Source organism: Rutilus rutilus (assembly GCF_951802725.1).
Source record: "Rutilus rutilus genome assembly, chromosome: 13".
Classification (NCBI taxonomy): Eukaryota; Metazoa; Chordata; class Actinopteri; order Cypriniformes; family Leuciscidae; genus Rutilus; species Rutilus rutilus.
In genome coordinates, this window is record NC_140218.1 from 22,478,949 (window position 1) to 22,494,283 (window position 15,335).

Sequence of the window (15,335 nt, forward strand, 5' to 3'; positions counted from 1 at the left end):
GTGTGTGTGTGTGTGTGTGTGTGTGTGTGTGTGTGTGTGTGTGTGTGTGTGTGTGTGTGTGTGTGTGTGTGTGTGTGTGTTTTTTTTTTTTTTTTACTTAGTAAATGCTGAGCTAATACTAAAAGGTAATAGTATTTTTCCATCTAACAGTTAATTCACCCACAATGCAATGAGAGTATTGGCCTTAAATCCTCATCTCCTGCGCTGCCTCCGTGAGATAAATGTAAATCATGTTCTCTTATATCCCGTATTTTTCAGGATGCAGCAGCTCACTTTCTCTCGCACACACAAACACTCTTGAATTTATATTGTGCTTTTATTGTCTTCTGCAGCCTTTCATCTATATAAGAGAATAAGAATCCCTCTCTGTGTAAAAGAGAAGAGAGAGTGAAATAGATGCTGTAAATGAAGAAAATAAACAAAGGAAAGAAAGGATGCTGAGAAATTAGACTGTTTGGACCATACTATACACGCCATGTATTGTAAAATGAATGAAAACAAGACAAAAACAAGAGATAGACAGCAAAGTTAAAAACGTTACAACATTACAGCCTTGTTCTCATTCACGAAAAATTACAAAAGGCATTTGCCATCAAAATAATAAGACTCATGCATTCCAGATATTCAAATTCTCTGACTCCCAGTGCTGAAACTTGCCTATGTTGTGGAGATCATAATTAAATCATCCCATATATATATTTTTTCCCCTGGTTTTCCCCACATACGGTTCAACGACAGACCCTCTGAAAAACTATTTTCCATCTAGAGCCATTGGAGATGTTGAATGTGAAATTTACATATGTATTTGAGTGACCTGAGAAACCTGCTATGTTTCATTAACACATGCACAAGACTCCAATTTCACTCAGCTTGTGCTAGAAAAAGAAAAAAAGATAGGATGAGAGAGAGAGAGAGAGAGAGAGAAACTAAATAAATTCATGCAGAAAACATTCTGCCAGTGGATATGATTTAAATTCCCCTGATTTTCTTGGCAGCTTTTGAGCAGGTCTCAATTTTTTTTTTTTTTTTTTTTTTAAAGCCTCTTACTTTTTAACTCTTGCCAAATTGAAACAGCATCTGTATTTAAGACGGGTTCTAATTAACAAGTATTTCTCCTCTGCTCTCGGAGCACAGGGGGTGATGTAAATATGCATTTATTTAGTCTTTTGATTTGTCGATGGTGACACATGCCAGCTGACACCGTGCCCGGCGGGCGGCTTAATGCCGCAGTCGTAATAATAGCGGAGACGGCACATAGATTCACTCGCTGACATTCAGGTGCACAAAGTCTAGTCAAAAATCTGCAAAAAAAAGAAGGGAAAAGGAGTGAACCAAAACTCAATCTTCTTCTTCCTCTCTCTCGCTCTCTTTCTCACCCCCTCTCTCTCACTCATATAAATTTTTTTTTTTTTTTTTTTTTGGCAACCCCTGTGCAGGCTTCTTAAATATAATTCATCCAGTTTAAAGTGGCTGCTGTGCTAATGGGGGAGAGGAGAGAGGTTGGAGTCCCCCCTCCCTTATCTCTAGCAGACAGTTGTCAGGAATCACTGGTGAGGCCTGAGTTTTGCGCGTGGCTCAGGCAGGGAGGCCTGGGGATACGGATCAAAGGGAGTGCTGGTGAGCACTGCTCTGCCTCTGATCCCCCAGTGCTGAAACCCAGCCTATTTGCTCTCCCTTCCTAACATCAAATGCTAGCCAAAGTTCCTTCATTCCAAAACACAAATCTTCCAACTGCAATGGAGAGGCGCAAAAAAAAAAAAAAAAAAAAAAAAAAGATACCTTTGCCATTTGTCATTTAATTTTGTTACAAGTGTGTGGATGTATTTGTTTGATAGAGGACTTTTTTTTCCCTCCGAAATACTCATTTAATGCATATCATATTTTTTAAATGCTTAAAAAAAGGCTAAACTATTTATATGGAATAACACTTAAAACACATTAAGCCAAAAATCATAGCACATTATACATATATACTGTATATATATAAAAAAAATCAAGTTCACTTGATTCAGGGGCCATTTACACGACACCATTTTCAAAATGTATATGCATTTTGGCCATTCATACGGTGGCCGAGAGAGCTCAACGCGCTGCAACTGAAGAAAACACATGCAAATAGAAAAACATCAACATCAAATTAAGAAAACATCTTCATCAGTTTTACAACACGTGTGCTACAAATACTCACAACATCCAAATACAGAAACGCGCCGCAAAAGTTCACAACACCACCAAATACAGAAACGCGCTGCAAATAGCACAGAACACACCGAAAATGTTTCCAGAGGACCCCAATAAGTGCTTATTGCTCGTGAGCATCCCTATGCCCTACTCCCTTCGAAGGGCAGAGCCCTTGAAGTGGGGACTTTGGAGTGAGCAGGGCACTCGTGTGCCATTATGTAGCCGTTTGGATTGCACTTGGTGAAGGGTCGCACTCATTATTTTCACTTGGGATGTTCCCATGACGCATGTGTCCATCAGCTGAATAGCTGTTTTTACGACAGAAATTTTGTATTGTTATGTATCTGTGTGTGAGTGTCTCAACTTTAAAACTTGCCGTCTTATCTTTGGACCCTGCATTTCCTAACATTTCTTATGAAACTTATTTAAACATAACATGACAAAATTTGTGTAACAGATGTATAGATTAAAATCTTACCCTCATGGTCTTTTTCTCTATCTTTTTTTTTTTTAGCTCATTATTAACTCTTCTTTTCTCATTTGTATTCTGGTGACATTGAACATATTGTAGGCTATACAAAGTTATATGTCATAAACATGTAATCTCTGTATGTTTTGCACAAAAACATTTCAAAAGACTTATAAGACAAATGAGCTATAAGCACGTCCCAGCCGGGTTCGTCACTTATTGGGGTCCCCTGGAAACATTCCCGTTGTGTTCTGTTCTATTTGCAGCGCGTTTCTGTATTTGGAGCACCCATGTGTTGTAATACTGATGAAGATGTTTTCTTAATTTGTGGGTGTTTTTCTATTTGCATGTGTTTTCTTCAGTTGCAGCGCGTTGAGCTCTCTCAGCCACCGTACATTCATTTACACGACAACAGGGTTTTGGGGGCATGAAAATGAAAACTTTTGAAAAAGGGTTTTAAAGTGCAAGTTTTTGACAACGACACAGTTATTGTCTTTGTGTAAACCATTAGAATGTGAATTTGTCAAAACTGTGACGTCATGTGCATGCGTATTACGCGTTCAGTCTATACCTGTGGGCACATAGTGTTTTGTTACAAAGTGGCATCGCCACCTACTGGCCTGGCAGCAGAATACAACGTTTTTAGTTGTTTTCCCAGATCCGTGTGAACAGAGATCGCAACGTTGTCGATGTGCACAAAAAAAATGTGAAGGATAAATTTTGCTGTTTTTAGTACATCCTTGTCATTTAAATGCACTCTCACTGGAGAAGTGAACAGTTTTTTAAAAATCTTTTTTACAATTATAGTAGCCTATATTTTACATTTGTTACTGTCTGTTTATGATGAATCACTTATATTGTTTCATTTAACAGTTTTAGTCCCTTTGGAACTAAAAAGAATTTATATAATAAAATATAAATATAAATGTTAATAAATATAAAAATCTTGTAAGAGAATAAATATAAAATAAAAAAGACATAAATATGAAAATAAAATAAAAACTTATAAAAGATTAAATATAAAAAGTCTAAAAGAATAAATATAAAATGCAAGCATAAATATGTAAATGTTTATAAATATACAAATCTTCAAAAAGAATAAACAGAAATGACTAAAATAACAAAGTAGTTTTTCATTTTGTCAATATTGCACTCAGACATCATAACTAGGGCCTAATCAACCTGACACTAATGTTGCAGAGAGCAAATGCAGTAATGCTCATAATAATAATAATAATGAGACACACTAGAAGCTTTACTTGATGACTCGAGTGCCTTGAGGGCTGGCGTTGTTGCTACGAGTCCCAAAACAAAAAGCATGACTGATTATACTGAATGGTTGGTTTTAGTAAAACCTGTTCATTAAAACGGGTGTGTGTTGTGTTCCTCTCCAGTTACGACATCTAACAACAACAAAACAAACCTGCACATATCAGACACACCAAAGCAGAACGTCTCCCGTTGTAAAACCCAATCACCCGCCTGCACAAAGCATCTGTTGTAGGAGGAGGAATGACTGTAGTAGTAAAGCAGGCTACAGCTTTATTACCGCATTCATTCCTTCTCCACGTGTCCAATGTTTGGACTGGTCTCAATGTCCACCAGAGGATGAAACACTGAAAAGACATGCATTCAAGGCCATAGAAATCTGTCCATAGCTCTGACCCGGTCCAAAAGCGGGCTTAATGGAGATTAGGTCTGGCATTGCATAATTTTCATCCGAACTAAGCTGCAGTGCTGTTTAATGTGTTTTCCAGAGGTTGCAGTGAGAAAGCGCTCTGGTTCTGCTGGCACATGAGAAGAGTGAGAGCGGGGTGTGCACCTGTTGGTGTTGTGAACCCAGCAGGGTTGCATTTCATTCTGGCACACAGCCATCATAGCACATTTACTGATTCACAGCACATTTTCTCCACTCGATGGAGGCTGTAAAGCAGTCCATCCACACAATTGTGCAAAAGCGCATCTAAAAATGAGCATACCTCTCTCACATTTTCGCAAACTAAAAGCCAGGTCATTTCTATCATGCAGTGCCTTTTTTAATGTAGTACAATGGATCAAATATTAAACGTACTGATAATAGTGGTATATTTTAAAGCATTTTAACTCCGTCTTTGAGTGAATTTTGCCATTTTTGGTATATGACCCCTGCAGGCTTTTTGCTATAACAATAAAAGTAAAATTTTCTAGTTGTTTCTACATATTTTCTTCTCTATTTAAAAAAAAAAATTTTTTTAAGAAACTGTCTTGGAAATATTGTCTTAATAGTTAATCAGTGTGTAAGTTCCTCACTTTTACTTTGCATCCTATTTGTCTTATGTAATTTCTCCAAATAAAATGTGCATGAGAATATTTTGAAAAATGTCAACAAAACAAAAAATGTTTCTGCATAATAAGATTAAACCAGTGGCATAGCAGAAATATTTGTTTTATTTCTGCCCATTTCTAAGCATGGGACAGTGATTTTACAAAGGAGTCACTTCAGAAGTCAGGATACTAAATAAAATAAAACATAAATCAGACGGAAATTGAGGTAAATGGAAAAGAATAAGCAGGATTATTCTGAAACTGTCAGTTAGATGTGCCTCAAAGAATCAGTGAACCAGCGTCAAAGAAGGGTTTGTCCAGACAAATGAGAGAAGGCCTCTAGAGAATTACACTACTATGACAACAACTTTAGGCTATAAAGCTTTTAAAAATGGCTGATAAGATTTCCCAAGCAAACAAAACCAAACAAAAAGCTCTCTGTGCAATCCCACAATCCTCTACTATTTGACAAGCATTAGAAAAAATAATTGACAACTGTACTCTCAGTAAACTACACTACATTAGAATCTTGCACACACTAGCTTATTTTGCATTGATTTGCATGAACTGTCTTCGTTGAAGGCTAAATTAATGTGTTAAAATAAATTAGTCGATGGGGTTTATAAGTCAAAGAAAGACAGTAGAATAGACAAATGATGGAGAAAATCGTCATGTACAAAAACAAGCTTGTGTTAGGACTGCCATGTGGACTCCCTGTAGCTGAGAAGAATGGGGGGGGGTTTGGCTTGTGGGGCACTGGCGGCCCTTTCATGGACATTGAGGCACAGTGTGATGCTTGGGTTGAACTATGATACTCCTGTCAAAAAGAACATTAATTTTTCCTACAATAAGGGCCTGATGGAATAGCCACATGTGACATGTGGAGATGGGTGAGAGGGGCTGGACAAGGGTGGGGAGGTTAGGGGGCTGAGGAGGGGTCACATGGAGGGTGAACCATCTTCATCTTAGTGAGAGATTCATACAAAAATTCTTGAAGAAAAATATAATTTTCACAAGTATAATTGCTCTTTTATCCTCTTTAAATTAAACGAGGAAGCAGTGCACTATAATTTGATTAATAAAAGTGCACCATCATTTTTTGATTAATTTCCTATGCTGTAGCAATAAAATAAAGTAAAAAAAATAAAATAGTATATTTACAGATGACATTTGTATTTATTCAGAATAAAACAAATTACTTACATAATCTATAGTGCAAAACAACAGAAAGCTATTATTTTATATTTTATCCATTTCTGGCTGCAAGTAATGTACAAAAATTCTCCAGCCATGTTCAGTTATTTATGCAGGTTTGCAGCGAGAGCATTAGTACTTAAAGCCCCTCCACCACGATTAACAATCAAACATGCTGAGAAACGCTTATGTTATCCCCAACTCCGCAGTACAAGAGAAAATCTCTTTTTTGTCATCAAATCCCTAATTCTTTCCTCTCTTTTGGAAAAAATGGAGTAATACCAGTTTCCAATCTGCTTTGAGAAATATTTGGTGAGGAGGGGGGAAAATGGCCATAAAACATGTGAACAAGGGGGTAATTGTGGACAAATGCAGTATTGAATTTCATCTTCAACTCCTTACACACCATTTCAATCTTATTTTCTGCCTGTTAGTAAGATCTTCTTGGTTATGGTGGGCAGAACTGCCCACTAATGGTGAATAATTGCTTGTAATATACTCTTCACCAATGATGTGCATCAATAGCAGCCATTTTCCTATTATTTAGCTCAGTGTAGGATCAACCCTGAGCAAAGAGTCTTATTTTTACACGCATTGTTCAAGTTAGCAGGTAACAATGCTATATGATGTCTATAACAAGAACCTTCACACAGAAACACTGTCAAACTGAAACAAAACCTGTCTATTTAAATTCTATGAAACAAACACAAAAAAACGCCACATGCCTTAAATTGAATTGACTGGTTTCCCATTTTATACTTTCCTCTATGGCATACTGAAATTGAATAGGATTCAAAGATGTATCAGAGCCTCACAAGGCAATACTTTTTTGCTCTGTTCCGGTTAATTAAAACATCTACACTTAGTTAAACATCTGTTAACTCTTGAAAATTACTTCCAGACAATTAAACATACAGATCCATTAGTTTGGTGAGATTATGCTCTTTTCTGAACGAGGCGCAGTGCTGGCAGCTCTTTGACTGCATTTGGGATTTCTTCTCTTTAGGGTATCCTGTATTGTCTGAAACTAATTTTCTTAGAATCAAACAATTAAATCTTTATTTTAATTAGGAGAGTGAGTAAAACAAAGGAATATTAATTAGAAAACATTATCTTATGAACACTTCACGAGCACAAGGGAGGTATTCAACAACTAGAAGACGATTTCTCCAAAACATGTCTGCTCAGTACACATGAGACGCATCTAATCACCAAACGAACACGGTAGCGCACAAAGAATATGCTGTTTTATCTTCAGAGAGGTCTCATAATTCCACTTGAAAGGCTCCTTGACGTGGCTATAGAGAAGAGTATTTAAACACTGTGGCCAGTGACCCTTACTGACCTGTGGAGATAGTCCATTGCTCACGGGATTCATGTGATTACTGGTCGCTGACTGGCTCATGAAGGTGTCGGTGTAGCTGGAGAAACCGTGGCGGTTGGACGAGAGGCCATAGGCGGAGCCGCTGTCGCTCGAGAGCCCGCCCTGATGCATGGTGGAAGGAGGCAGGGGCTGGGGCCGATGCACTGTGCCACTGACATCTGGATAGAACAGCATATTTAATTAGTTCAGAAAACTATTCTCAAGTGCATCATGGGAGCTTTAAATGTATTGCCATTCCTGTATTAGATAAGTCTGAGTATTAAATAAACATAAAAAAGGTCAAATTGTTTACACCTGGTCACTTCATGCATTTTTACTGACTGGATAGCTATCAAGTTTGTTCAAACTGGTCCATTTACACTCGGCCACAATAAATGCATCTCCGCTAAACGGATATAAATCCGATCTTCAGTTCCCATGCTATATGCAAATTTACGTCAGAAATTAGCTGCATTTTATCCATCAACAGCAAATTTCAAGATCAAGGCCGCAATAGGAGAGATAGATGGTAAGATAATGAAGTCTCACTATACTTTTGATGAAGATGATTGTGTGTTGAGCTTCTGGATGCGATGCCAAACTTTTAGTTTAATTTGAGGCAGTTTGCGCATCAGCTACTCATCTGAAGCGGGCCTTATGTGTGGCGAGTACAGCTGTCATATCTGGTTACCGGAGCAGGTATAGCCTATAACACGCTCACTAGTTTATTTTTTATTTATTTTTGCCATTTTAGGAGGAGTAACATTTACATATGTGTCTTCAACAACCAGATGCATTTACACTTGCCCAGTTTTATCTAGAATGCATCTCAAACCACCTCCTGAAGTGGTTTGAGTTATCGGATTTAAATCCATTTAAGAGGGCATTTACACTTGGTCTTTTCACGACCTGATAGGTATCTGATCAGAGAAAACGCATGAAGTGTAAACGGGCCCCAAAACAATGATTACCTTGTTGTAATGTTGATGAAGGGTAGCTGGACTCAGGAAGCTGGTATGTTGGTAGAGTGCCCATGCCTGTGGGTGGGAATCCTCCAGGTAACAGGTGGTTAAATGCTGCCAGTTGATTAGCTCCAGCTTGTTTACGCCACCTGGCTCGTCTATTGCTGAACCAAACCTAAAATTAAAAAGTTAAAAAATCAATAATAATAATAAGTGCACTGAATTCTGACCGATATGATAAGCTAATTATTTTCATGTTCGATTACCAATAAATGGGCGATATTATACATTTATTCTACTTGATTTTTGAAAAAAGAATGAAAATGAAAACACTGAAAAATTAAATGGATTGTTTGCTAAAAGGGAATTTAGGCACCACAATATTTTCTTTTAAAATCTGTAGAAACCAGATTATTAATATATATATATATATATATATATATATTAGAAACCAGGTTATTATTCATTTGTTAACTAAAACTAAAACCATAAAAAACATTTTCATTATTTGAAATAAAATGAAAATTTACTGAAATAAGATAAATTGTAAATAATAATAATAATAATAATAATTCAGTTAGTTGACAAAAGGCAACATGTGTCATAAAACGTGATAAGATAATAGAGACATTTTAAAAAACAATAAAAGCACCAAACATAATTACTAAAATTAATCAAAATATTAACACAAACTATAAAACTATAATACAGTGTTACTAAAATAACACTGATCAGGAAAAAGCTAAAACAAAAGACCTTACATTAGAGGAGAGATATAACAGGGTTACATGCATTACATTGTTATGCACCTCACTCTGCACCCTCAAGAGGTAACCCTTAAAATGGGTAAAATCTTTGCCAAAATCTATTAGTATCCCATTAATTTAGTGCAAAGTTATCTAAACCTAAAAATCTTATAATAAATATCCAACAATGACAGAGAATGATGAATTAAACCTTGCTAACATTGGCCGAGAACCAATATGGTGCCAACTAAAAGAAAAAATCAAATGAAAATATCTCTGGATTTGACGTGTTTGAGATATTTAATGAACAAAAAAGCCTTTCTTTATAGAAAGAAAGAAAGAAAAAGAAAGAAAGAAATGCCTCTGCCACATTAAGACACATTTTCCAAGTTTCATTCTAATGTGAGTCATTGAAAGGGGGAGCACGGCCAGTAACCTGCACCTCTCTGGGGCCGAGGCGCTGCCCCTGTGTATGCAAAAGAGTGAATGACATTGATCTATGCCTCTGAGGGGCCATTCTTCAGACTTTAATACACTGGCAGTGCAGTTAATCTACTGTTGTTTTTCAAATGGTCCCCTCCATTGTGAGTGGAAGTGAAAGAGGGGGACAATGGCTCTTCAATGAATCGGACCACAAAGAGAGGGCGTCCCTTTTTAAACAGCTCCTCAAGAATGACGCTTTCAGCCCGGGCATTGATCAAGGGGCTGGCATAGACATACTGTATGAGTACACACTCTTTCTCTGCCTCTCTCTCTTTTATCCTCCCAGGCTGCCCTTCACTCTTTGTATACAACGTGACAAAGAAAGAGAAAAATTCTGATTATTTTTCATAAAATCTGAAATTCATATGGTAGCTAATGCAGGCATAGAGAGCTGTTTACAGCAATATATTTTTGATAAATTCAATTGATTCTCAAAAATATGTCTTAATGGTACCTAGATACAATAAAATGAACAAAAAAAATAATAAATAATAATAAAATAAGATAAATAAATAAAATAAAGCCCCACCCATAAAAAGCAAACATTTTGGCATTCCTTTAAAAACTTCCTGTTGCATTCCCATTTCTAAACAAAAACTAGGAAACACCTATAAGACTTGGGGAAACACCTATAAGACCTATATAATTATTAACACACCGGGGGACTAATTACACACATGGTTAGCAACTGCTTTGAGTAAACCTGTTCCCAACACCCATCCTTACCTCAACATTAGTCTACTGAAATTTTTCAAGATAGGTTTTCTTTTTCAGTATTAATCAATAAAAACAGTTTAAATCAAATAAAAGTCAGCAGTACTCAACTATCCCACACTGCTCCTTCAACAATGCCGTGCATCAATGACCCTTCCCATAAAACCACAAGTCCCGCTGACACAAGCCCCATTACTTTACATGTCTTAAGTTAGGATGGCTTCTGGTATTAGTGAGAACTGGAGAGTAGCACAAGGCATTAGAAAGCGTGTATCTCAGTGTTAGAGGCTAGAGCGCCTGCCGCCCCGCACTCAATGGATCTCCTAAGAGGCTTGCTGCGAGCTGGGGCTTCTGAATGCGCCATTCTGGAACCCGATGGCAAAGGCACCTTGAGCGGGGATTTTCTCTCTGCTGCTCCTTCTAATTCCCCACTCTTCTCATTTCCCTGCTCAAGCCGAGACACAAAGCACACTGCCCAACTGAGATGGCCAACTCATTTCGTATTTCTGAAAGAGTTCAAAATAATTTCCTTAAAAGTGAACGGAGTCACTTGGCGAAACATTTAAGAGAGGAGATTTCTTGGAGTGTGGCTGAAGGAGCTGTTGTCTGATTGCATTCGGTTCGGAGGGAATGGAAGTCGAAAAATTCAATTCAATATACTCTCAATCTCCGAGTGTACAGGGGGAGTGGAAGAGACAAAAGGAAGGGAGGTAAATGGAAGACAAATCTGATTGTGGACTGTGTCACGATTTCACATTCCACATTCGGCCAGCATCTCATGCTCTCATCCAATATCAATCACCCGGGCCACCCTATCAGTTCCTCTTGCTTTCTTTTTCTTTTGCCGTCTCTCTCAGACGACGATGGTTATATGTCTTCCTAGGATTACCGTTTGCCATGCACAGGGCGGTTGGTGGACAGACTGGAAGACGAGGAGTAAAACCTGGATAACGTGATTGAATTTCACAGCAAAAAAGAACATAACAGTGGCTGAGAAGCGTAAAAAAGGCCGACATCAATCTCAGTGCAGGGCTCCATCCAGGGGTTTAGGGAATCTGGATGGGCAGTGGGACAGGATGGGTTGGGACAAAGGGTTGAGACAGGCTGGACTGGGTCCTGAAGGTAACAGTGTAGCAAGACTTTATAAAATGGCACGTCTCTTCAGCAGAAACATCTGCGAATTTTTCAACAATTCAACTTTTACTACACCCAGATGCCTTGGTTGAATTGTAGAAGACTGTTAAGTACATGCACATCCTCTTTCTTCCTTTTGCAATCATAAATATGCATACGTATATACATATATTTATTTGATCTATTCATTGAAATCCCACATTTTTTCGTAGGTCAGGAGAATAAGAACAGAATTATTGGCTCCAGATTTTGCAAGGATCAATCAAAACGCACGTGATATAACACATCAGGGGGCTGACACTTGTGCCCTGGAAGTCCAGATTGGATCAAAGGGGGATGGATTATAGAGGGGAAGTGGAGACATCTTCAAACCTGAGTAACACGTGGAAGGACTAACTCTCCTCACTCCGTGCCTGACAAGTATACACTACCATTCATGTCAATTTTTTTTTGTTATTCTAATATTATTTCGCAATATTACTGTTTTACTGAATTTATCAAATAATTTTTAGCTGTACTTTTATAAAAAAATCTTGCCGACCTTTTGAACGGTCAAACCTAAGCCATAGTATCTAGTTTAATTCATTATTTATAATATAATATAAAGAGGAAGTTTTCATTGCGATAACGTAGCACGTCTAAGTTCTTCCCTCCATCTGTCAATCCTCCATGAGTTGTCATACACACAACCCCAGACCTGATACTTCAGCGCATCACAAAGATTTCATGTCTAACTGAGTTTATAGTGACATAACCGCCACTGCCTATGAAATTTCCTGTAAATCTCAGATAATTCATCTTGTTTCTTCTTCTGGCCTTACAGATTGCAGTAAACCAGACAGACAGGCAGCAGTGCAGTGAGACCTGGAAGCACTTATCCCTTTGCTTAGTCAGATATGGATCACTTCCTCTGATTTGTCATACGGAGCAGTAAAACAGTGGAAGCATGAGTAACATGTCTGTGGTTAAGAATAACCACAGTGACAGTGCTCAATGAAGACAGATGACATCTAATAGAAAAGCACCAAACACATAAATTAACACCTTTGACATCATTACTGATCCATGTCTGACTTCCTCTCTTTGGCAGCAGGAACACTCCCTCCCTCTCTCCCTCTCTCCCTGTTTCTCCCTCTCTCTCTCTCAGACATCTGGATACTGTGTCAGCGCAGCTGCACTCAAGTGGGTTGACACTGAGGCCGCGGGGTCTGCCAAAAGCCAACAGGGTCAGACACCTTCCCCTCCACAAAAGCAATGATCCCAGAGCCCTGGCATCTCCTTGTGAGCTATCTCGAGCCAGAGATCCTCACACATCCTCTGCTTGGCCTCTCAAGAACCAACTGCTGGGCTGTGACAGGGTTGAGAAAACAAAACATGCGCTGTTGGGCCAATATATCAAGGATGTGGTGGTCTCATATGATCTTTGAATGATCTGGACATTCCATCCAAAATGGTGCAAAAGAGCATTTGAATTCACATTCATGATTGGATTATCAGTTTTTACAAATATAACTCAGGTCTGACATACGCAGGTCAGAAGTGATATAATGTTTATTCACTTGTCTAATTAGCATCAGTCACCATAAACACACAAAAGGGCCAAATATCCCATGGGGCTCCTTTCAGGGAGAGCTGAATCACTGACATGGCCAGCGAGAGATATTCTCTCTACCAAAAAACCTGCCACGAGGCTACTATGGGTCAACTTCTTCCAAAATTTAGTCATTCCTCAATGTTTTAGATCCTTTTTATACCAACATTTGTTTTGATTGATTTGATTGTTTTGGAACACAATTCATAAATCCAAATGCTGCTATTAAAACAAAGCAATATAAAGCGTCTGCAGCTAATCACAGAAAGAGTAAGATATTTGGCAAGTTGAAAGGTGGTGACGCCAATTTTGCCAAACGTGGCTGAGAGGGAAAGAGAGAGGGACAGCTGCATTTCAGTTATGCAATGATGTCATTTAGGCAGCTTGCAAAGATCTGACATACAGTGTTAACATATTAAAACATTTTGGGCCCTATCTTGCACCCAGCGCAATTGACTTTGTACATCGACGCATGTATCATTCCTATTTTGCACCCGCGCAAAGCGGACTTTTCCCTCCACAGATGCACGTCGGTTAACTAAGAAATACACTTGCGCTCCCCGGGGCGGTTCAGCGCAAAGAGGAGGCGTGTTCCACTTTCCCTCATGCTATTTTACAGGTTTAGAAAACAATTACGCCGTTATAATAGGAATCCGCTTTAGAACAAGCGCGCCTGCTCTTAAAGGGAATGTGAGATGTCGCTCTGATTGGTTTATTTCACGTTACGCCCAAACCACACCTATGAGAAATGAAGCTACTTCAGACCAACCCCTTTTAGATTTGCGCCAGTCGCAAGAGTCATTTATCCCGCCGGGAAAATAGCAACAGCGCCAAGACAAAGTTACTTGCGCTTTGCGCTTTGACACTTGCGTTTCAGATCGTTAAAATGGGGCCCATAACATTGTATCACAAAATCGAATAACCAAGTCAGACTGACCTTTCATGGTATTTCACTATACATTACAACATGAATGTAATGTCCAGAGCATTAGCATTTGAAAGGCCCAATCCTGTACCATTGCAGAGGTGAAGCAGGCAGCAGGGGCATGGCGAGCGGTCATATTTTTTACAAGCTCTTGATTGATTAATGTAACTGGTGGAGAAGGGTTCCCAAGAGAGTGTGTGGGATGCTCTCTGATATGCAGCAAATTTTACAAGGAGCGGTGGTGGGCTTGAAAGTGGTGGGAAGAAAAGATCTCAGCCAAAAGCTGAAGTGAGAAATCCATCAGGAATGCACTCTCGCTCTTTTTATCCCCCTCCCTTTGCTCCCAACAGCTGCTGCCATAACTCTACTGTATTTTCCCCCTCTCATTGTTTCAACTATCCACATGGTTGACAAGCTGTCAGGACCATTGGTGGGAGGAGCCAAAGTTCAATGCACTTTTATCCCTCAGATAATCTTCAAAAAAGTAGTTTTGTAATTTTGTCTACAAATGTTTAGGTTCCTCTAACGTGTATTTTTAAAATATTTCTATAAATAGAAAAATTCAAGAGTTCAAAAAGTTTTCCACCAAAAGGTGCAAAGGTATAAGTTGTAATGTAATGGAAGAAGCAAAATATCTTTTCCTCCATATCGTGACGTATATCAGAGTGAAACGGGTCATCAAAAAGAAAAGAAATGTCAAATGTTCAATTTATCAGTCAGATGGGGGCACGTGAATGCGAACTTACAGTTGATTGCAAGAAAAAGGCGGAGTTTACGCAAACTAAATGATTGGAGAAGTTCAGCAAACATCACCAGAGAAGTCTGTTGTTTCACTGGAGGATCGAGTTATGACATTTTGAAGAAAAAAATTAAACGAAACATGCATGGATGAATCGTTCACACTAAGATCAATTACATGCATTTAGAAAATAGATCAGGTGAATTTTCCTTTCATGCCAACTTTAACAGACGCAGTGCCATGTTAGCCACCTGATTGTGTTTCTCTCTGATATGGCTGACAGGAAGAGGCCCGCTGTGTTTTTTAGCACTTTCTTTGAGATGAGCAGTTGCATTGTTACACGCATCATCAATCAGAGAACCTTAGTCCAACAGATCCAGTGACACTTTAGAGCTCTATAGACCTCAGAGCACATAGCTGAACTCTTACTGAGCTCTCATTGTGCCATCTACATCTCCAACTGAGAGCATCAGTCTTATGAGTACCATATTAAACTTCATAGATCAGCACAATTAAAAGAATAATACACC

The 15,335-nt window shown here is 38.6% G+C and overlaps 1 protein-coding gene across 4 annotated transcripts in view; it reads right to left on the reverse strand.

Moving 5' to 3' along the window:
• Positions 1–15,335, reverse strand: part of pax7b (paired box 7b) — a 56,313-nt gene that overhangs the window by 18,170 nt on the left and 22,808 nt on the right. For all 4 annotated transcript variants that reach the window (XM_084428265.1, XM_084428268.1, XM_084428266.1 and 1 more), the window contains 2 exons: positions 8,483–8,648; positions 7,494–7,690 (listed from right to left, as the gene is read on the reverse strand). In XM_084428265.1, the coding sequence (XP_084284391.1) occupies positions 7,494–7,690; positions 8,483–8,648 (363 nt within the window). The remainder of the gene's footprint in view (positions 1–7,493; positions 7,691–8,482; positions 8,649–15,335) is intronic.